The following is a 21639-nucleotide window of genomic DNA, read 5'->3' as shown; positions in this document are numbered from 1 at the left end:
TCATTTATTACATAATGCACCTTTAAACAACAATAATACAATATAGCAATGAAACTGGAACAAACAAACAACGAATTATACAACAGAACAAATAAATATAATACAATATATACAAAACCTGTTTACAGTGTTAAAGGCAGAGGATTTGTGTAATGAACTGTCACAGCATAATATACCAGTTTAAAGAAACGTGTTTGAGCAAAAGATCTTCTCAGGCTCATCAAATGCTTTTTGTGGAACATAATCCACAATATATGTAATAACTTAGTAATGACTTGCCTGATAGCCCAGTGTACTGAACTTCTGTTTGTCTGCTGACCCCTTGTGGTGAAGGTTTATCTCTGCAGTTGGTGTCGTCACATCGACGACATCCGCCTCTCTGCCTTCACTGTCCCTCTGCCTCTCCCAGTCCACGCTGTCCCCCCACAGCACTGACCCGTCCTCCGTCTGTGACTCATTTCCTCCACCACTGTTTACATGCAGTGATTTTGAGGAAAAGCTGAGGAGAAACACACACACACACACACACACACACACACACACACACACACACACAAGGTTAATCTTTGCCAAAATAAGGCGTGTGAGGTGATGTTTTCCTCACAAAAGGCTTTTCAAGACAAACATGAAGGGAGGCTTGATCACAATTGAAGGACGTGGAGTGTGTGCCCTCTTATTTATTTAAGGCACACGTGTCAAACTTAAGGCCCGGGGACCAGATGTGGCCCACCAGGTCATTTTATACGGCCCATCTGGCCCCCGGGCGTTAAGTTTGACACGTGTGTGTTCTAGGGAATCAAAAGCAGCAGTGTTGTAATGCTAATGCTGTGTTTTGGTGATTATTATATTATCTTTGATCATTTCTCTTGGCTTAAAATATTTTATGTGCTCTTGGGTAGTAATTGTAAATCACAGCAAACCTGCTGGAAAGACTTTAAATAAATAAATACACAATAAATAACTACGCAACAGCTGATATATGGCATAATCTGAGGGACTCACTTGAAAAACATTGCACTACATACAAACGATGTATATCACATGTGTCAAACTCAAGGCCCGGGGGCCAGATGTGGCTCGCCAGGTCATTTAAGTGGCCCGCGAGTGATTAATTGGTCTTAAAAATCTGTGTTAAAATAGGTCTATGCTGCTTTAAGCCGTGCATTGACCATAAACTACATTTCCCACAATGCATGGCGAGTAGTTACCTTTATTTTACTTTATATTTGGTTACATTTATTCTATATGACAGTTACATCTGGCCCTTTGAGGGTAACCATTATGCTGATGTGGCCCTCAGTGAAAATGAGTTTGACATCCCTGATTTAAGGGGTTTACTAAGATTTCCTTATCAGGGCTAAAGCTTTATACATCTTTAATAAAAATGTCTGTATTTAAGCTGATGAAGACTGACCCTGAAAACAAAGCCTGCATTTTGCAGGTTCTATATTTCAAAACTAGAAAGAATCCAACCATATATAGTGTATTATGTAACAAAATACAGTATATATTCACTGTACAGTATATACAGTACAAACACACATCTGCCACTTATCAAACTACACCAATTACTCATTGACAAAAATCTAATCAACCATTCACACGGCAGCATCTCATTTAAGCACGTAGACATGGTTAAGATGATCTGCTGAAGTTCAAACTGAGCGTCACACAACCGTCTCGTGTTTACATGCTCAACGATGACCTGACAAATATTCAAATAACCACTTAGTAATAACTAAGGTATTCAGAATACCGTCTCTGAACGCACAACGCATACAACCTTTAAACAGATGGACTACAGCAGTAGAAGACCACACCAGACCCTTTATCAGGCCTCACAGAGTGAATATAGGTCCACAATGGTGAGAACGCATTGACTTCCTGTTTAATTTTAATCACAAGCGCGATCTTGAAATAAATGTAGTCTTAATTTTCTATCATGCTTTGATTTGTGTAACTGTTTTGACCCAGTGTAAACACAGCTGTGTTAGGATAAGAACTTATAAATAGTGAATATAGCACAAATCCTTATTGATCATTTAAAAAAAAAAAAAAAAACTGGCATTCCCAATAATGAAATACCACAAAAAGTGAAATATCTTGTAACACATACGCAAATGATTTTCAAAAGTATAGATAAGTAAGTAAAGTAAACAGCAGCAGTGAGTCAGGTGACCTGACTGACAGTGTTGCATGTTTCAGACCATCCCACTCATTGAACAGGACACTGATAGTTTCACATGGCTGCATCTCCAGTTACACACATACACAGAGACCACAACGTTACTCCAGCTCTTATCTGAGGTTGTTGGGTCCCACAGACCTCACTTCACTACTCTAGTTTTATGTTACAATGAAGATTGTATCTCCGTTCTTCGGAAGCTACTGTGTCTCGGTGAGATGTGTCACGATCTGCGGCCGCAGTCGTTGTAAAGAAATGCTGTTTTCATACTGCTGACTCGACGGTGTTGCTGCCTGACAGAAAAAGGCAGGATTTGAAGCAGTGCTGAGGCATTCAGGATCACATTTGCAGGGTTTAGTCTAGTTTGACTAAAAAAGCTGACTCAAGTAAACAAACTGCAGCCAGGAACACCGCACTGATCTGTTCATACTACATGTCAAACATCACAAGACTGACCCAAGTGCTTTCATCACAGTGTCATACGTGTGTTTACATTTGCTGTCTCTAAACCACAATAACACACACGACACATGTCTGGAAAACAATTACATTTGATTTGGGCCTTTTCAGGAAAAAAGGGAAAAGCATTTTAGTTGTTTTTTTAGCTTCAGTAAAACAAACAAATCAAATGCCAAAGAAAAGTCCACAAAAGCTTTAAGGTGGAAGTTGATGGAAGCTCCTGTACATTCTCACACCACCGGATTGACTTTATTATAGATAATAATGTGCGATTTACCTGAGCTTGGTTGAATCCATTGCGTTTCACCGAGTCATCTTCGGTTTCTGTTAGCTTTCTCCTCCTCTCTCTCTCTTTACCTTCGTGGTTCCCTCCCTCTCTGGCTTTCACCTGCACCCCTTCCCTCTGCAACTGGCCCGACGAGAACAACTGGATTCTGCAGCCAACAAATCAGTGCTTGGGGCTGGTTAATGTGTCGCAGTTGAAAGTGCTTATGGTGGAGCAGGCGCCATGACTGATCTCTTTGAGGCTGATATGTTGTTATTTCACAGGTCAATTTGGGATTATTATTGGTCACTCTGAAGGAAATCACTTTAAAAACTCAGGCCTTGTTGTGTTTTTATACAACCAAGCTGCAGTTGATTCTGCTCTTTAGAAAACAATAGAGCAAATCGACCATGAGAGTGTGGTGTTTGATTGCATGGTAAAAGAAATGCAGAACAGAGGATTAAAGGGAAATGGCAGCGGAATCTGCAGAAGATAAGAGTTTACATTGGATTATTGTCAAAGGCTTCACATCGGAATGTACAGAAGTGTTTAAATATAACTGTTAGTGCACATCGTCATTTACATTTCATTCATGTTTACAGTCTGTTAATAGTGCAATTCAGAGACACACATACAAATGATTTTCTTTTATTATTATTATTATTATTATTTAAAGTTGTCCACAGTCGTTCACTCAATCATGTCTGTCTTATAAAGTATGATACAAGATAAAAGTGCTTTGAAAAAGTCTCCAGTCCACAACACAGTGACTGATTCATATCTGAATGTGCAGGCTGGGACAGGTCTTAAAAAAAAAAAATAGCTTGGCAAAGACAGACAGAGACAAGGCGTGTCCTGTTTTTCCACAGTAATGAATAATGCTCGTATAGATGGTTTGAAGAATGCTAATGAGGGTGTGAAGTTTATAAAAATGTGGCAGGGGTCTGGTTCCTTTTTTTTTTTTTTTGTCTTCCCTTTTGTCAGTAGAACCAGGAAGTACTGAACATGAACAGATCTGAAAAAATCAATGGTAGATTTTTCACTTCCTTCTGCTACAGACACAAATGAAAAGAAGGTTTGTGATCATACCTGTAATGTTAACTTTGGCAAAGATGGTTTTCTTTGGTATTTTATTTTCTCTCGAAGAAAATGAAGTAGACTGAGGACACTGTCAGTGCCTTTGTGTCCGTCTGCTTTGCTCCCTAACCATTCAGCCATCAGGTCGTCCTGCAATGACTTCAACATTGAAATGCGAGTAGCTTAACTGGCTTAGACGACATAATGGTTTGCGTCTGAATAAAAAGAAAACCGATAAAGCCATAGGAAAATATGATACAGTACAAATTGCACTCAACAATGAATGTACTTAATAAACTGAACAAACCAGTATCAAATCATAAAGATTATAATCCTCTCTATTTCCAAAGATATATTATATGATACTAACGTCTTAAAAATGCTTTGATTTATTTAGATTAAAAAAAGAAAGAAAGAAAAGAAATATTCACACGGTCACTGATATAAAGCTGCTGTCAGTGATGTGTTGTCTTTAGGCAAACGTCCGCTCTGTTGTTACCGTCACTTCATAAATGCATTTGATGACTAAAATGAGTGAGAATAGCTGAGGATTTTTAAAATGGAGTATTTTTTCCACCACTTTGACCTAGGATTGAACACTTTTGTACTGGTGAAAAACCCATTTAAACTGGGATTAAATGTTTGTTTGTTTGTTTGTTTTTTACCAGAGGGAATGTTAAAGGTGCATTATGTAATAAATCTAAAGCAACTGGCCATAAAATCCCCCTAATATGTCACAGAGACTCAGGAATAATGTTCATTTTGAATTTGAATGTAGTAACCGTTTTTGGCCACATTCTTACATATGGCACCTTTAAGTAATTCACTGACAGCAGCTATAAAATATAAAAACTAAAATAACTCTCACATTTTGGTATCAAACCTTCTCATCTAGCTCTAGAAAGGTACAAGTATATTTCATAAAAATGTCAAAACTATTCCATTTACCTTCACCCCCCCCAGATATTAAGTACATATGTACATACATTCTTGAAAGCTCTTTGCAAAGGGTGCAGCAGAATTGAACTGTGCAAAGACCAGCTTCCTGTGGCTCTGCCTCCCTGAACGTCTGCCTCTCTCAGTAGTTTGACCTGGTCTTGTGAGCAGATGAAGGGTGTGAGAGGTAGAGCACTCTGTGATGCTGGTTCACTTTGTAAAACTGCTGCTGTGGTTTTAGCACCATGTCTTTGTTACGCTTTGAGACTGTCCTGTGTTATGCAGTGTGCCTCTTAAAGCGGACAATACTTGGTTTCATAAGCGTTTAGTTCCACTTGGCTCGGGTTAGTGCATTGGTGAATGCCGTACTTTGTCTCTAGCTCCTCGACCGCCCCTATCAGAAGCATCATTTTCAATTTGTCCAGCAACTCCTGCAACAACGGCATGTAGAGCATTCCACCCCGTCCACCACCTGCACGAGAGCCTCTCTCTGCCCACACCCGCAACATCTGGTAGTGAGCCTCGCGGCACGGTCGGTAATCCAGCTCCGCCTGCTCGATCTCTGTGTCCTTCACGCCAAGCATGCGCACCAGCTGCTTCACCTGCAGCACGGGAACTAGATCCAGCACTGTGTAGATCAGGTCAGCAACTGCAGCCGGGGGAGAGAAGAGGGGCAGTGTGATGAGGTGGGGGGGGAAAGAAGGGAGTAAGAACAATGAGTCTTCTGTGTGTTTGCGATAGCACACAGAGGAGCGTGTGCTGCTGTGTACAGTATCAAATATACTCACTCTTGATCTCCAGAGGGACACAGTCAGGCAGGTTGGACTGCTGCTGTTCACTCACAAGGCTTTCCGGCACAGCTTGGACACTGTTGTTTTTGAAATGTTCCTCACATCTGATCAGAACCTGCTAAGAATTAAAATTAGAATAAAACGACTGCAGAAGGAAGAGGGAGAGAAAACAAGACCACACAGTCAGTCAGAGCAGCGTACCTCAGAAGAGTCTGGAGAGAAATCGGATGCTTGGGTGGATGCTTTTAACAGCTTCTTCTTGGTAAACCGTTTTGTGGCCACGTGGGTGATAAAAAACACCACCACCAACAAAACCACTGCCAAAGCTGTAACTCCAGCAATTATGCTGATCAGAAACTCTTTTCCATCATCGGGATCTTCTTGAGAATTCAAACATATGGAGATGGACACATGTTAAAAAAAAGTATACATTATTTCTTTTTATTATAAAACAGCAAAGGCACATTTAAAAAACACATTTTCCAGGGTTTGTCATGTTCAATTTTACACCAGCTTTGGTCAAAATTGTTAAGCAACATAACACTAAATACAACACCTCTGTGCCTCACTTTGCACTGAGACTTTGTGGTGTGTAACCAGCAAATGCAGAGTTGGACACGCCCTAAAGCACTTGTGCTTCTCACTTATGTACAACACATCGATAAAATAGGACACAAAGGTTATAACTGTTGCCCAATAAATGTTTATTTAATAGAGTAGAATCTATTCTATTCTAAATAAAGGTGCCATATGTAAGAATGTGGCCAAAAACAGTTACTACATTCAAATTCAAAATACCGAGGTCTTTTAGGTTTCCTTTTCTGACGTAACTGGCAACCCGTGGTTGCTCGGCAGCTGAGACTCTACTGACTGCAATGATTGGTAGACGGCGGTAGGTGGCGCCACATGCCAAAACATGATTTCAAAACATAAACATGATTTGCAGTCTGCAAATTTTTTTTTTTAATGCAAATATTTTGTCTGTACTGTTGTTGTTGGTGAGTTCAGTTTGTTATATGAACATTATTCCTGAGTCTCTGTGACATATTAGGAGGATTTTATGTTTATTACATAATGCACCTTTAAGTTAAGCAATGATATATTTTATCTGGTAAAAAGATAATAAGCCCAGCACATTGATAAAGACAATACTTATGAGGATGATGATAATAGCATTTATATTAGCTGTGTCAACCTCTACTCTGAAGTGTGATGTATCTCTTGAAGCAAGTGTTTGACCTCTGCACAGACACATAAAGAGCTTGAGAACAGATACACGATTAAAGCTATTCCGTTAATCGTGTATCTGACACGAGCGCTCACCTTTTGTATTTGCAGTCGTTGCACAGCGATGTTTGCACTCAGGGGAGCAACTGTGGAGGACAGAGAGAATGTTTCACAACACTGATGAGGAAGAGGCTTCACCCTAAGAGGAAGTGATTGCTATGAAGGACGAGACATGTTTCATACAGGAGCCAATGAGGCCGAGCGTGTTAATGCTGACGGCACAGTTTCATGCACAGGGGACTCTTGTGATAATCTGTCACTATTACTAATATTGAGTGACAAAACTAAACGAGTGTTTCCCCACTTTGTAAAGATGATAAAATATCTGGACAGGAGGAAACAGACTGTAACACACATTATTTTGAATGGGTAATTTCAAATTTCAAGAAATATAGATTTTCTATGTATGTATATGATAAATGGATCATGAATTGAATGAATTGAATGAATTGTATGTATGAGTTATTTAATAAATTTGATGTAAAATTCCGGAAAATAATTCCACAAATTTTTTTGTGCACCCAAAATATATCTCGACTATGTAGACTGAAGACTGTGGGATTCATTTATTTGGTCCCTTTTCTTCATTTGTCTTACACCAGTCACTGAAACAAACACTTTTCCTTTCTTAAGCACTTAATTCTTTCTCTATGTGATTATAAAAACTTCTACCACCACAACCCTTTTTTAATTCCACAGAAAGCTGCAATGTATAGCAAATTAGCTAATGATATAGCCATGTACCATAGGATCACCAAAGGCATCTTTGTCCCTCTGTGAAATAGGGAGTCCATCCCCAGGGGTCCAAATATTAAACAAATGTTACTAACCCAGTGTTAGTTCCTTATTCTTCCCTCTTCTGAAACGCTAATGGAAAAACATTGACCAAATTTGGAAGTGCACAGCAAGTTTCGATTCAACAAACTAACTTCCCCAACAATGGCTTAAAAATAAAACCGTACTAAACAGCACAACGTGAACACAGTGTACGCACCAAAAGCTCACAGAGAATTCAGTATAGTTATTACTCACATTTTGCATGGTTCACACTTGTTTTTGACTCTGTAGTAATCCTCCTTACACTCACAAACAGTGTTTTTCTCCACAGTGCCTATGCAAAAAATAAGAATCATTTAAACGACACAGCTGACAAACTAAAAGAAGACGAGCTTCTACATCGGTGATGATGATGCACACGGACTTGTCTGAACACTCACATCTTTGTATTTCCTTTTCATCAGATCCACATTTTGAACAACTGCGACAGTCGTACGTTCCGGAGTCTATTTTGGATTTGTAATAGCCATCCTCACACTGACACTCAGTGTTTTTGACTGGAGTACATGGCGACACCTCATATTCGTGCTTTGATGCTGTAAAATAAAAAAAAAGGTTGACAAGAAAGAAGAAGATTGGACAAAACAAACCGCATTAACTTCAACACTGATAAATGGAGAAGGTGAAACTGAGTCAGACAAAAAGATTGCGATCGTTTACCTTTGCAGCGTCGGCATTGCCAGCAGTTGGGGGAGTAGTTAAACTGGTCCATGAACTGTTCATTAGGACATTGTGTGCAGTTACTTCTCTGACCTGTAGCACGGCACTTTTCTACAAGCTTATTACCTGGAAAACATGAATGTCACATCAGAAGAACTGATCTAATAGTGTGAGACAATGTCAACATGTGTGGGTCCTTTCAGTTTTGAGAAACCACTGCTTGATTGATTGATTGATTGATTGATTGATTGAATTTTATTTGAAAGGGACCATGTGCAATTAAAACATAAATGTCGCCATTTGATGCATTGCACCAGAGTTAGCCTTAAGGCCACATTATACTTCTCCGACTGCGTAATGCGTTATCCGTCTGCGTCACCACGGAGACGACTCGAGCCTTCATACTTCTGCGTCGTGGTGACGGATACGAGCTGCAATTTCCCGCCCGATCAGTAGGGGTCGCTGCGCAAGGTTGTTGTGCTTCTGGCTACAGTGAGCAATGGCGTCCGAGAGAGAAAGACTGTTGTTGTTGTAAACAGTGGCCGTTTCTCACTTTTCTGTGTCCCGGAACGCAGTTTTAAGATAATTTGAGGCGAGAAATTAGCCATTTAGAGTCTAAACATGTGCTGTGTGTGTTTAGATATGACGTATTTATAGTTTGGCAGCGACGTTGTCGGCGGGGATCAGCTCCGCGTCTGTGGACGCTCGGTGCTCACTGTGAGCCGACACAGAGCAGCTTTAGCTCAGCCTGTCCTGAGGACCAATCGCAGCTCTTGCCGTCTCCGTTGTCCCTTGACGGAGTGACGGACACTTAAAACATATTTTGTGCAGATGACGCAGAGGCTCTACGACAGGTTCTCCGTCGACGCAGAGGAGTCTGCGTAACCTACGCAGAGCACTTTACGCAGGAGTATAAATTGGGCTTTAGGCTCATTTACATCTGCAGTCCCGCAGTTTATTTTAAAATAAATACAAATACAGCACAGATAAAACTGCAAGTAATGTCAAGTAAGGGACAAATAAATACAGCAAAGATAAAACATTGAGCAATGTAAGAAGTGCCCCTCACACACACACACACACACACACACACACACACACACACACACACACACACACACACACACACACTGAAGAATTAAGCTTGTGTACCTGGACGACATTTGTCGCAACAAATCCCCTGTTCTGTTCTGTAGTCGCCAGGTTGACACGTGTGCACTTTTTCAGTTTGGGACAAAGCCAACGCGACGAACAGACACTGCAAAAATAAATCAACCAAAGTTTATAGTGCATCTTGCATGTTTACATGAAAAATCTTAAAAATATTAAGTGAAGCACAAGCACTGTCTCACCATGAGGAGTAGTGTTGTGCCCACGGGGGCTTTTTTATTCCACTTTATTCCAGCTCCCTCCATCGTCTTGCAGGGTTAACTCAGTCCATGCGAGGCCATCTGCAGGTCAAACAACAGGTAACGTTCAGTAATATTCACAGGAAGTTAATGTTGATAATAATTGATATTTACATTAGTGTTTATTCATCATTTCTATTCTATTCTATGATTATATTTTCGGCAGCCTGTGGGTAAACGTGAGTGATGAGAATGGGGAAGGGGCCCGAGTTTCGGTTGTGGTTTCTTCAACATATGAGCAGCTAAAATGAAACTCTGCAAAGCTGGAGTGTGTGTGTGCTCGTCTTCACTTTAATTCTACCATCTTGTGAAACCTCAGAGTTACAATAAACCATTTCAGGTGGACGGGAAAAATGCATTATTATTTAGCTACAAGGTAGAATAAAGTGACAGGATTAATCTTAACTTATTCATTTTAATGGAACAACATCTTCAACCCTAACTTCACATTAAACTGAGCTGATACAGTTCTTCTATTAGACGACAACTGAAAGCAGGGTCATTTAAGGTGGTCTGGGAAAATAATGATCATTTAGCAAAACAAGGTAAAAGTTTAGTCTGAATTATTCTTTATCCATTATCCATCTTTTACCGCTTTATCCTCCACATGAGGACTGGGCAGTGGGAGGAGGAGAAACAGTTTAGTGACGTTGCAATCAAAAATATTCAGGATGATATTGCACACCCTTTCAAAGTAAAAGCCTTTGTTTTCATATATAATTCAGGAGGGAGGAAACCAGAGAATATATTAGCTTTAATATAACTATACTTATCATAAAAACTTGGTCGTATATCGAGGTGTGTTTTTTCACGATTAGTTCTAAGCTTAGTTTTCCACTAAGTTAATGGGAGCTGGGTTTTCCAGACACAGTGTTTCCCACACTTCCTGAAAAAAAGAGTTATTCTAGGGCAGGGGTGTCAAACTCATTTTCACTGAGGGCCACATCAGCATCATGTTACCCTCAAAGGGTCAGATGTAACTGTCATACAGGATAAATGTAACTAAATGTAACCAAATATAATGTAAAATAAAGGTAACTACTCTGTAACATATTGTTAAATAACTTTCTGTATTTATTACTTATTTCACTCGTCGCATGATGCATATACCATGATACACTGTGATCTAGTGGCGGTGCCGTCACTTTGCGGGTAACGCAATCGCTATGCATTGTGGGAAATGCTGTGCTTTGGTGATGTTATATCATCTTTGATCATTTCTCTTGGCTTAAATGTTTAACCTGCTCTTGGGTTAGTAATTGTAAATCACAGCAAACCTGCTGGAAAGACTTTAAATAAATAAATAACTACGCAACTGCTGATATGTGGCATAATCTGAGGGACTCACTTGAAAAACATTGCACTACATACAAACGATGTATATCTAACCGTATAAACGTGACACCTTTACCTTTAATTTAACCTTAATTTAGACCAGGGGGCCAATGCGCATCTATTGTGGTCAAGAGGGGGCAGCATAGAGAACAAAAAGTTCAACTGTTTTACAATATTGCATCATGATATCACACGTATACTTAATAATACCTTTTATGATGCAAAATTAATGTATTAATGTCAAAAACCGGCATTTATTTTAAATGACATAAATAATAGTGTGGACAACTGTAATTAAAATTCGTACCAGGGGCTGTTTAGGGGCCACTGCCATTCGTGGCTCGGGCCCTAACAAGTTTATTTATATATGTAACTGAATGTTGTATATGATACATTTAATAATTATGACCAAATGTCTTATTATTACTGTTATAAAAAACATATATTATATTCTACCACCTCACTAACAGCTGTGCCTCAGCTACACACTGTGTTTAATAGACAGTGAGGTCGTGGGCCATGTTTTCATTATAACATGATATTTAGTGGGGGGGCCGCATGTGGCCCCAGGGCCGCCAGTTTGAGACCCCTGTTTTCAAAACTATGAGAGTTCAGAACAATAATAAAACATTTTTGTTTACTTCCAGTAAAATGTTATGAGACAATAACATCAATGTTGTTTACACTGTAAACAAACTTGAGCTGAAGTGTTTAAAGACAACAGGAAGCCAGTGTAAATACACGGTAATGTTACGGGAAAAGCGTTCACACAGACATTAATCAAGCAGAACAACTCCCACATATTTGTTGGCCACTAGTTTGGCAGCTTCACTTCCCTGTAAACTCTGAGAGTTTAACAAGCTTCGTGAGATTCACATTTGACGCATTCACAATGACCATAATGTACAGTCAGTCGACTTTACAGTCAGTTTTTATCTCACTGGTTTCGGTTTAGCTCCGCAGAAACGCACCGCATTCCACCTCCAGCGCCACAGACTCACTCAGCCTGATATGAATCTCCTCTGATCTGCGCACAGTCACGCGTTTACCGTCACTCACCTGCGGCTTTAGACGCTCTGTCACTGCAGTAAATCCACTTATCAAGCGCTAAAAGTGTTTGTTATAAAATCCTATCGATGTGTTCATTGAAAGCGCAGCTCCACAGTTTGTCGACCCTCTCGACTGAGGACGAAAGAAGGAGGAGGAGGAGGAGGAGGAGGAGGAGGCGTCACAAACTGGAAACGAGTGTCTCACGCGCCCGTTTCAAGGAATTGCGAGCGAGACATGTTGGCTTTTGGCACCAAGGCGCGCGCACACACACACACACGCGCGCGCGCGCACACGCACAGCAGTCTGAGAATGAAGACATCCACACAGTGACTCACTCACACCAGTGGCGTAGCCAGGGTTTTTCAATAGGGTGGACTTTTGCGAAGTCAGGTGGGCCATTATTTTTAGTCTTTTTTTTTTACTTTGCAAAAAAATCACATTATAGTCAACACAAACAGTTCAGTCACTGCTGAGAACACTGTGTTTTATTGTAATCTCGGACTCAGTGAGATCTCTGAAAAAACCCGGTCCGGTTACGTAAACAGCATTTCTCCTGAACAGCAGATCCTCCTGCTCCGGGCACTAGTCCGGGCACATCCGGTTGCGTACATTGAACCACAGAAGAAGAATAACGTCCGTTGTGGAGGTGTTTCACGAGCGACAGTGTCTTCTGACTCTGGGTCTGACTCTGGGTCAAAGGTCGTCAAAGGGACTGAGGCGGGGAGTCGTGAAGAAGCTATTTTTAAACACTGTTAAAACAATGTTTTGATAATGAGGAGCAGTGCATCCACCGTTCCAGAGGGGGGAGCTGTGCTTCTGAGAGCGGGTGTGCTGAATATGTCACTTCCGGTTATTGGCCAATCACAACAGTCTGTCTTCTGGGTGTGAGATTTCAGTCTGAAATATCGCGGCTGAGGAGAGCGTCAGTAAGGAGAGATTTCTATCGGCTCGTTTACAGCAACTAAGAGGTTTTTGAGCATAAAAACAAGTTAATGTATGTAAGTAGACCTCCATAACTAACATATATGTGCAACAGGACCACTCTATGTGAGCTTTAAACAACACACGATTTCATCACATATCAGACAATTAATGGCAAACAAATAGGCTACATCCAGGCTTGAATTAAGCAAATACGCACAATAACTTTAAAGGTGACTTTCCCCACCCCCCTATTATTAGGCAGTATTTGTCCCAAAATTAAACATTTGATTTCATCACATATTAGATGATTAATGGCATTTTTTTTGGCACAATATGCATGTGATGCGTAATCTCTCACCATTCAATTCAAGTTAATGCTGCACGTCTTATAGGGTGGACCAGCTGTCAATCATATTAGCACTGGCCCACGTTGGCCCTGATGTGGCTACGCGCCTGACTCACACTCACTGTATTATAAACCTAATCCACATCCTAATAATACACTTTAATTAGCTTCCATTCATTTGGACAGCCTAACCAAAGCCAACGGATTCTGATTCTGGTTAAGGTTTATGACTATGGTGAAGGGAAGTGACTTACTTCAGCCAATTCTTCAGAAAATGAGGTTTGGCCTAATTAGGAGCAGACTTTGAGCCCTAAGAGCTTTGTCAGCTGGTCCTGACAAAACCATAAAGGCAACAAAACACCACTGTACACACACACACTCACAGAGTGAGAGATTAAATGCCAGTCAGCAGAGTGACTCACTGTAAATAGATTATGAAGATAATAACACACATGTTTGCACTGCTATTCTTGTGAGGACTCTCACGCACTGACTTACATTCCATTGGACAGCATGTACCCAAAGCCTAACCTCCTCCATTACTAAGTTTGGGAATCACTGCCTTAACCTGACCACTGTTCACAGTGTTTATGCCAAACTAACTTTGTCCATATCCAAACACTGCCCTCATTTACATAACTAACTTTACATCCATATTCTTTCGTTCTGCGAGATTCAATTTAACTTAATTGATGTAGTAGTCCTGATAAGTTCGTTTTTTCCTTGGATATTTTGACAGACATAATTCACTCTTTATCACATGGTTTTTACTAAATTGACCATCAATAAAAAAAACCTCTATGAGAAAACAATGACATTACTTTTAACTGGAAAAGCACTCGGAGAGCGCAGACCTCCACCTTGATACACCCTGCCGATGCCCCTGGGTCAGACAGCGAGTGTTGTAACCAGTGATAGCGTCTACGGATCACGCCCCCAAAATGTAATCACATGTTCCTGGTCCCACTGCAGACATTTCCTTTTCCATTTCTGAGTTATGTTGCTAACAAACAAACAAACAAACAAACTCTGGTGAAAATATAACCTCCTTGGCCGAGGTAATCACGCTCATGTGATACACTGATTCCAAACCAATGGCAAATTGTATTACAACCTCAAATTGATGCATCACTCGCCCAAATTGCCGTCAATTATCTACGGCTTTATCCTCCACCAGAGGGTCTATGGTGGGGTCACACTCTGGACAGTTTGCCAGTCCATCGCAGAACCACGTATAGAGACAAACAACCACTCACTCTCACTTTCACACCTAGGGTCAATTTAGAGAATTCACCTAATTCCCAAAATCTGCATGTTTTTGGATTGTGGGAAGAAGCCGGAGAACCTGGAGAAAACCCCTTTTTTTCCAACCGGGGCTCAAAACCAGGTCTTCTTGCTGCAAAGGCAAGAGCGATAACCACTGTGCCAATCGTGTGGCCGACAATTTATGAGTATTTTTAGTTTATCTTTGTTTAAACTTTAATGTTCTTTATTTTTCTCTGACCCACTGACCCAACATCATATCAGATATTAATATGGACAGAACAAAACACTTTTTTACTACATGTAAGAACTGAAAATATCTGATATGAAGTGGAGTCAGTGGGTCACATGACTTGGCTTGAGTGTTTTGTAGGGAAGAGGAGTGTGATTTGTTTACACAGTTTAAAGCAGGGGTCTCAAACTGACAGCCCTGGGGCCACATGCGGCCCCCCCCCCCCCCACTTAATATCATGTTATAATGAAAACATGACTCACGACATCACCGTCTATTAAACACAGTGTGTAGCTGAGGCACAGCTGCCAACGAGGTGATAGAATAATATATATGTTTGCTAGCAATGTTTATTATAACAGTATTAATAAGACATTTGGTCATAATTATCACATTATTAAATGTATCATATACAACATTCAGTTACATATATAAATACACTTGTTAGGGCCCGAGCCACGAATGACAGTGGCCGAAACGGCTCCTGGAATGAATTTTAATTACAGTTGTCCACACTATTATTTATGTCATTTAAAATAAATGTCTGTTTTTGATATTAATACATTAATTTTGCATCATAAATAGTATTATCAAAGGTGCCATATGTAAGAATGTGGCCAAAAACCGTCACTACATTCAAATTCAAAATACCGAGGTCTTTTAGGTTTCGTTTTCTGACGTAACTGGCAACCCATGGTTTCTCAGCAGCTGAGACTCTACTGACTGCAATGATTAGGTAGGTGGCGCCACATGCCAAAACATGATTTCAAAACATAAACATGATTTACAGTCTGCAAAATATATTTTTTAATGCAAATATTTTGTCTGTACTGTTGTTGTTGGTGAGTTCAGTTTGTTATATGAACATTATTCCTGAGTCTCTGTGACATATTAGGAGGATTTTATCATTTATTACATAATGGACCTTTAAGTATACATGTGATATCATGATGCAGTATCGTGAACAGTTGCTTTTTTCCCCCCACTTTTTGTTCTCTAGGCCGGCCCCCTCTTGACCACAACAGATGCACATTGGCCCCCGGGTCATTTGAGTTTGAGAGCCCTGGTTTAAAGATTATTTATGATCATTCAAATTTTTAACAAAAAGGATACGGATTAGTAGTGTGTGTCGCCTCACACGATTATTCTGGTACAGTACATGACGGCGCTCAGTCAGCAAAGCAAGACAAATACTTCCTCAGAAAAACCACATCCTTCCCGTGAGCAAAGAAAAAAAAGTACTCGTGCACAGTTTCACACAGTATTTCAGGACTGAACTGCCACAGCTCTAACTGTGTGCTCTGTGCACACGTTCTGCTTTAAACGTCTTCTGTGTGTCGTCTGTGTTCTTCACTGTAATAACACCAACATGTTCCTGGTAAAGAATTCTTCATAATCACACTAGCTTTAACGTATCCTTACGGTCAAGCAACAGTGAAAGCGAAACCTCGAGATAAGCATGATCTGAGTTTCTCGGCTCAGATGATTTTTGGTGCTCAGTCATCTCTTGTCCAGTCATCGCTGTACTGTGTTTTCAGTGGTGCTGTTTGTAGAGAGTCGACTCAGTGGCAGCCCCTTTAAGAGGCTACTGTAAAGGCTTTATTTTCACGCTTGACATGTTGTTGGCGCCTGAGTGGTCTCACGTCACCCTCTCAGTCCTCATGTTCAGTCTGAGACGATGCAGAGGAGACGCTGGAGCTCATTTAAAGAAATTAGTCATTGTATTTCGGGGAAGACCTGCACAAAGATGCTAATTTGTTTATGGTTTATTAACTCAAACCATTCAAAGTTTAAACTGGAAGAGAAGTCTTTTCTCAGCACAACATGAACATGATATGTTGGTGTTAGCACTCTCGCCTTTGCAGCAAGAAGACCAGAGTTCCTGGGTTCAAACCCTGGTTGGAACAACTTTAAGACCCAGTTGGAACAAGAGCCTTTCTGCAAGGAGTTTGCATGTTCTCCCTGTGTGTGTGTGTGGAATTTCTCCGGGTTCTCCGGCTTCCTCCCACAGTTCGAGAAAACATGAATGAATGTATGAATGATGGTGGTGGTCGTAGGGGACGTTTGGTGCACATTGGCAGCCACGCTTCCATCAGTCTGCTCCAGACTGTGGTTACACCACCACCAGTGAGAATGTGTTAATTAATAATAGGTCATTTGTAAAGTGCTTTGGGTGTCTAGAAAAGCACTCTAGAAATGTAATGAATGATAATAATAATCTCTTTATGTCCAGCATCACATATCACTTGTCTGAACAAAACAGTTTGGTATCATTTATATTATCCATTCGACTTTGACCACTTTATCATGAGCGCTGCGGGGGTGCTGTGTCAATCTAAGGGTGAATTCCAATTCCTTACTTAACCCTCAATCTCAAAAATGTGCGCTCCCTCTAGTCCAAGTTCTGTCCTGATTCTCAGAAAAATTAAGTTGAGGGTCAAGTTTAAGGGCTGTATCGCCCTCAATATTGAGATTTTCCGAGACCACCCTTGGGAGCAAGGGCTACCCAGAATGCATTGCGTGTTTTGACATAACAAAGATGGCGCCGAAAGCAGCAAAACGAGTACGATACAAATGAAGTATTTTCTTTGTTAATAGAGATATAAAAATGATGAAAACCATTGTATTATCTTAGTTTAGGCCCATATTATGGATTACTGACGTCATTGTTGCGTAACATTTATTTTTATTTTACCATCTTTTGTCAATAGTCGGCCGGTGTGGTTTACTTTTCAATAAGTCGTGGTGTGTGGTAACTGTCAGCTGAATATTTGTATGAGTATCATCTTATAACTAACTGACAACCTAATAACTTGACTGACAAACGGATCAGAATAAATAATCCTGACGTAAATGTGTTCTTCTTCTTCTTCTTCTTTTTTGGAGTTGACAGACTGGACGCAGCTTTCGCGTTATTCTGCCCCCTACAGTCCGAAGACGTATCTGCATTTAAGGGGTGTCCCATTTCTAAGTGACAAAATAACCCTCAACACTTGGTTTTGAGGGTTAGTTCAGATTAAGGGTTAAGATAGGAATTGGAATTGGCCCTTAGCCAACATAAAGTGATAGACGGCCTCACACCCTGGACAGTTCATCATTTATATTATCTTAAATTATATTATTTATTCTCCCATTCAGTCTGCCTTATAATTGAATTTAATTCTACTAAATAGTGTTTCTTATATCTGCCGTCCAACACTTCATTTATGTATTCTTATACTTTAGAGTATTTGTACCTTATCAGTATACCATTGTATTAGCTTTATTAGACAGCTTTTCTTAACTGTACGGCTTTTTTTAAATTCTATGCAGCACTTTGCATTGCTCTGTATGAAATAAAGTCTGATAGAAAACAAGTAAACATCAGTAAAAGTGTAAGCAAACACACTGCACCATCCTGTGTGTACCTTCTAAGATGCCTCCTTGTTCTCACGTTATATTTTACAATTTAATCCGTCCACACACGCTGTGACTAATGTCACTTTTCAATGAGGTTTTGTGTGTGAATTTAGTATCGTGAGATGAAAGCCTTTCGCTGCTCGCTCCTCTGTGTCATAGAGATTCACATCAGCTCGTCAGTGCAATGTTATTTCTTGGAATGATGTTCATCAACTCAACAGCTTTCTGTAAGAGCTCCTCGATGTTGTGAAGTTAAATGAGTGGTGTTTGCTATTTGATTATGCAGCTGCTCAAAAGATGAAAAAAAAAAAAGATTAGACGGGCTTGGAGCCAAAAGATTGATTTAGTATGAAATGAGAGAGAATGTGTTTATGGGGAAAATAACACTTAATAAAGAAGTGTCAGTTGGAGGATGTGATATTTTTGTGCACTGACTGAGGCAGGGGGTCGCAGTAGAGACGGAGGCAAGGTGAGAGAGAGAGAGAGAGAGCAAAAGAGCAAAGACACAAAAAATGTTAGACTTTCATATTGAGTCACCACTTACATTTTATGAATAATCCTGTGACTCTCTTCTGTCCCCTGCTCAGTCTCCTTCTCAGAGGGTCTCAGGTTACATCTTGGCTCAGCTTCTCGTCCACTGTAAGTACTAAAAACAGACAAGTTCAGCCATAGCTGTAGGTCAGAACTCTGAGTTGTAAATACTTTGTATTCATGAATGGATTCCTCCCTCTTCTTCTTCTTCTTCTTCTTCTTCTTCTTCTTCTTGTTTTTCCCTTTAGATGCAGCTACTGTGTTGTGTTGCTTTTAGTCTCCTGTGCAGTCTTACTTCTATACACTCTCTACAGTGCAGTGAGAGAGAATATGCCTGGCCGGTGGAGGAAGCCAAGTTTTGCTGTAACAAGTGTAAACCAGGTACAGTGATTTATTTATTTTTATTTTCTCCTTGTTGCGGAGATTTGATTATTTGGTGAGTCGACCAAGGACAGAGTTTTCTGGAGTTCAGAGATGAGTTAAGTTGAACAAGGCTTTATTGGAAGCAGCTCAGATCTGAGGAGAACTGAGACGATGCCGAACATAAACAAGTATGTTAACAGTCAGGCGTCCTCTGTCAGTCTGTCTGTGAGTCCCAGAGTTAGGATACTTAAAGGCACTGTGCGAAATACAGGGGGGTCTGGGGGGTTAGACCTCCCTGAATAACATTCAAAGCCTCAAATGCAACATTTGAGGGGGGTCTAAACATGTTACAGTGTAATTGGAAAGCATGTTTTTTTCCTAAAGGTTTTTGAATTTCAGTTTTACATATATGATCTACATACATAATACAATTTGCATGCTTTCTTATCCTTTTTAACCACACGAAATGTCAATTATTTTATTTCTAATTGTGTATTTTTAATGTATTAATTCATTGCTTTCCAAATGGCGCTGTGGAAAAGGCCCCACACACAAGCCCACACCTGACAGGGAATATAGCCAATACTGCAGGGTGGCACCTGGGGGTGGTGACCCCCCCGATTATTAATGGGTATTTCGCACACTGCTTAAAGGTGATTTATTTTCTGAGAGCTGATAACTTTAGAAAAGGCCGAATAATGTTTTTCCCTCACGCTCCTCCTTTTACATATCTCACAGTCCTGCTGTATGACTCTGTATGTTCCAGGTCAACATATGGTTCGGCGTCCAGACGACGATTGTGACACTACGTGTGACTCTTGCACAGAGGGTCTGTACAGTGATTCCTACAATGTGGACATGAACTGCAAAATGTGCCAAAGCTGCAAGAAATGTGAGTAATTCCGCTAATTCTGCTTTTGTTTTGTATTATAAGGTATATTTGAGACCTGATCTGGGTGAACAGCGTTACTTTTGGACAGTTTTGGATGCACCACAGGGACAGCTGTGATGTTTACTGGTCACAGAGATTAACAAATATTCAAATCCTTAAAGCTGCCAATTGGCTCTTTGACAAGATTATCATCCAATGCACAGAGAACAAGTATTTTAAGTCTGTCTTGCATCTCACTTGTGGATAAAGAGACAAAAAAGAAAGGGTCACCGATCTTCAAAACAAACTGACAACTGTCGGTAAAATGCCAAATTTCTCTTTGATGTGCATGGACACAAATCTTGACCAGTTACAGCAAACAGACCTTTTTGAAGGCAGGCTGTTACTCATCTCTGTGTTTGTACACATTATGACTTCAGAGAAGTTTGCCCATGAAACCAAAGGTCGGGGATTTCCCGTTCTATGTCTGATGGTGGGACACAGTTAGAGAGAGATGAAAGAGGGTGGAAGGGTGTCAGTTCAGAGTTAGGCTGAGTCTCTACATCTGGCAGCAGCAGCAGCAGCAGCAGCAGCAGCAGCAGCAGCAGCAGTGGAGCCCACCAATGATGAAGGTGGAGGTGTTTGAAAAAGTAGACCATCATCAGGCTGGTGGAAAAAAAGAAAAAAAACACAGAAAAGTGGTAAACATCGGAAAGATCTTCAGACTCAAATGTCATCTGTTATTACTCAGGCTTATTCTTAAGTGAGGAAACAGCCTGTTATTCTATTTTTTTTAATGTCATTGTGGAAATCACAAAAGAGAGAACACACAAACTCTCAGTCTCTATTTTTGGGTGCATGAATATTTTACTATTGTCACTTTATCTAATTTATTTCAACCCAGAATGCAGAAAGTGCAGAACGTGCATGAATAACTCATTATTGTCTCAATTTAAACCTCTTTAAAGCTGAATTATTTTGAATCTGCAGGAACATGTCAAAAAGCTATTACTCCCACACACACACACACACACACACACATGACATGAGGGGGTTTATTCTAATTAAAGCTGTGGAACTTATGATTTAACCCACACAACATTTCATACATTTATCTTACAATCTAACAACACTTTTTCCTCAGTTGGTCGACAACAGAGGGTAAAGAAGCCACACTCTCAAACCCTGACAATGAAATGACATGAATTAACCCTAGAACACTATCACTCAAATTCAAAACACCATCACTAACGCCGGGTGATTTTTACCAGAGATAATAAAAACACCCAATAAAAAGTACTTGTCATCAAAATATATCAAAACATGACACATTTGAGTAGTGTTCTTTTATTTTAAACTGTCTGACAAAATGAAAGAAAAGCATCATGAGGGGACCATATAAAAATGCTCCAAAATTAC

The 21639-nt window shown here is 40.2% G+C and overlaps 1 protein-coding gene across 1 annotated transcript; it reads right to left on the bottom strand.

The window, feature by feature from the left end:
* Positions 1-3649: 3649 nt before the first annotated feature.
* Positions 3650-12423, bottom strand: tnfrsf1a (tumor necrosis factor receptor superfamily, member 1a). Its single transcript, XM_083894069.1, has 10 exons — positions 12301-12423; positions 9850-9948; positions 9650-9755; positions 8498-8623; positions 8218-8373; positions 8033-8111; positions 7037-7086; positions 5915-6093; positions 5711-5831; positions 3650-5571 (listed from the first exon to the last, which is right to left on the bottom strand). The coding sequence occupies exons 2-10, from the start codon at positions 9910-9912 to the stop codon at positions 5216-5218; spliced, it is 1236 nt and encodes a 411-aa protein (XP_083750195.1). The 5' UTR covers positions 9913-9948; positions 12301-12423; the 3' UTR covers positions 3650-5215.
* Positions 12424-21639: the final 9216 nt, after the last annotated feature.

Source organism: Microchirus variegatus (assembly GCF_963457635.1).
Source record: "Microchirus variegatus genome assembly, chromosome: 1".
Taxonomy (NCBI): domain Eukaryota; kingdom Metazoa; phylum Chordata; class Actinopteri; order Pleuronectiformes; family Soleidae; genus Microchirus; species Microchirus variegatus.
This window is presented reverse-complemented; position numbering and strand designations above follow the sequence as displayed.

Excerpts from the sequence above, each read along its gene's own strand:
- tnfrsf1a (XM_083894069.1), bottom strand. The coding sequence starts at position 9,912 with ATGGAGGGAGCTGGAATAAAGTGGAATAAAAAAGCCCCCGTGGGCACA. Across the intron at positions 9,756-9,849 it reads GCACAACACTACTCCTCATG|TGTCTGTTCGTCGCGTTGGC; the intron begins GTGAGACAGTGC and ends TTATTTTTGCAG. Across the intron at positions 8,624-9,649 it reads TTGCGACAAATGTCGTCCAG|GTAATAAGCTTGTAGAAAAG; the intron begins GTACACAAGCTT and ends CATGTTTTCCAG.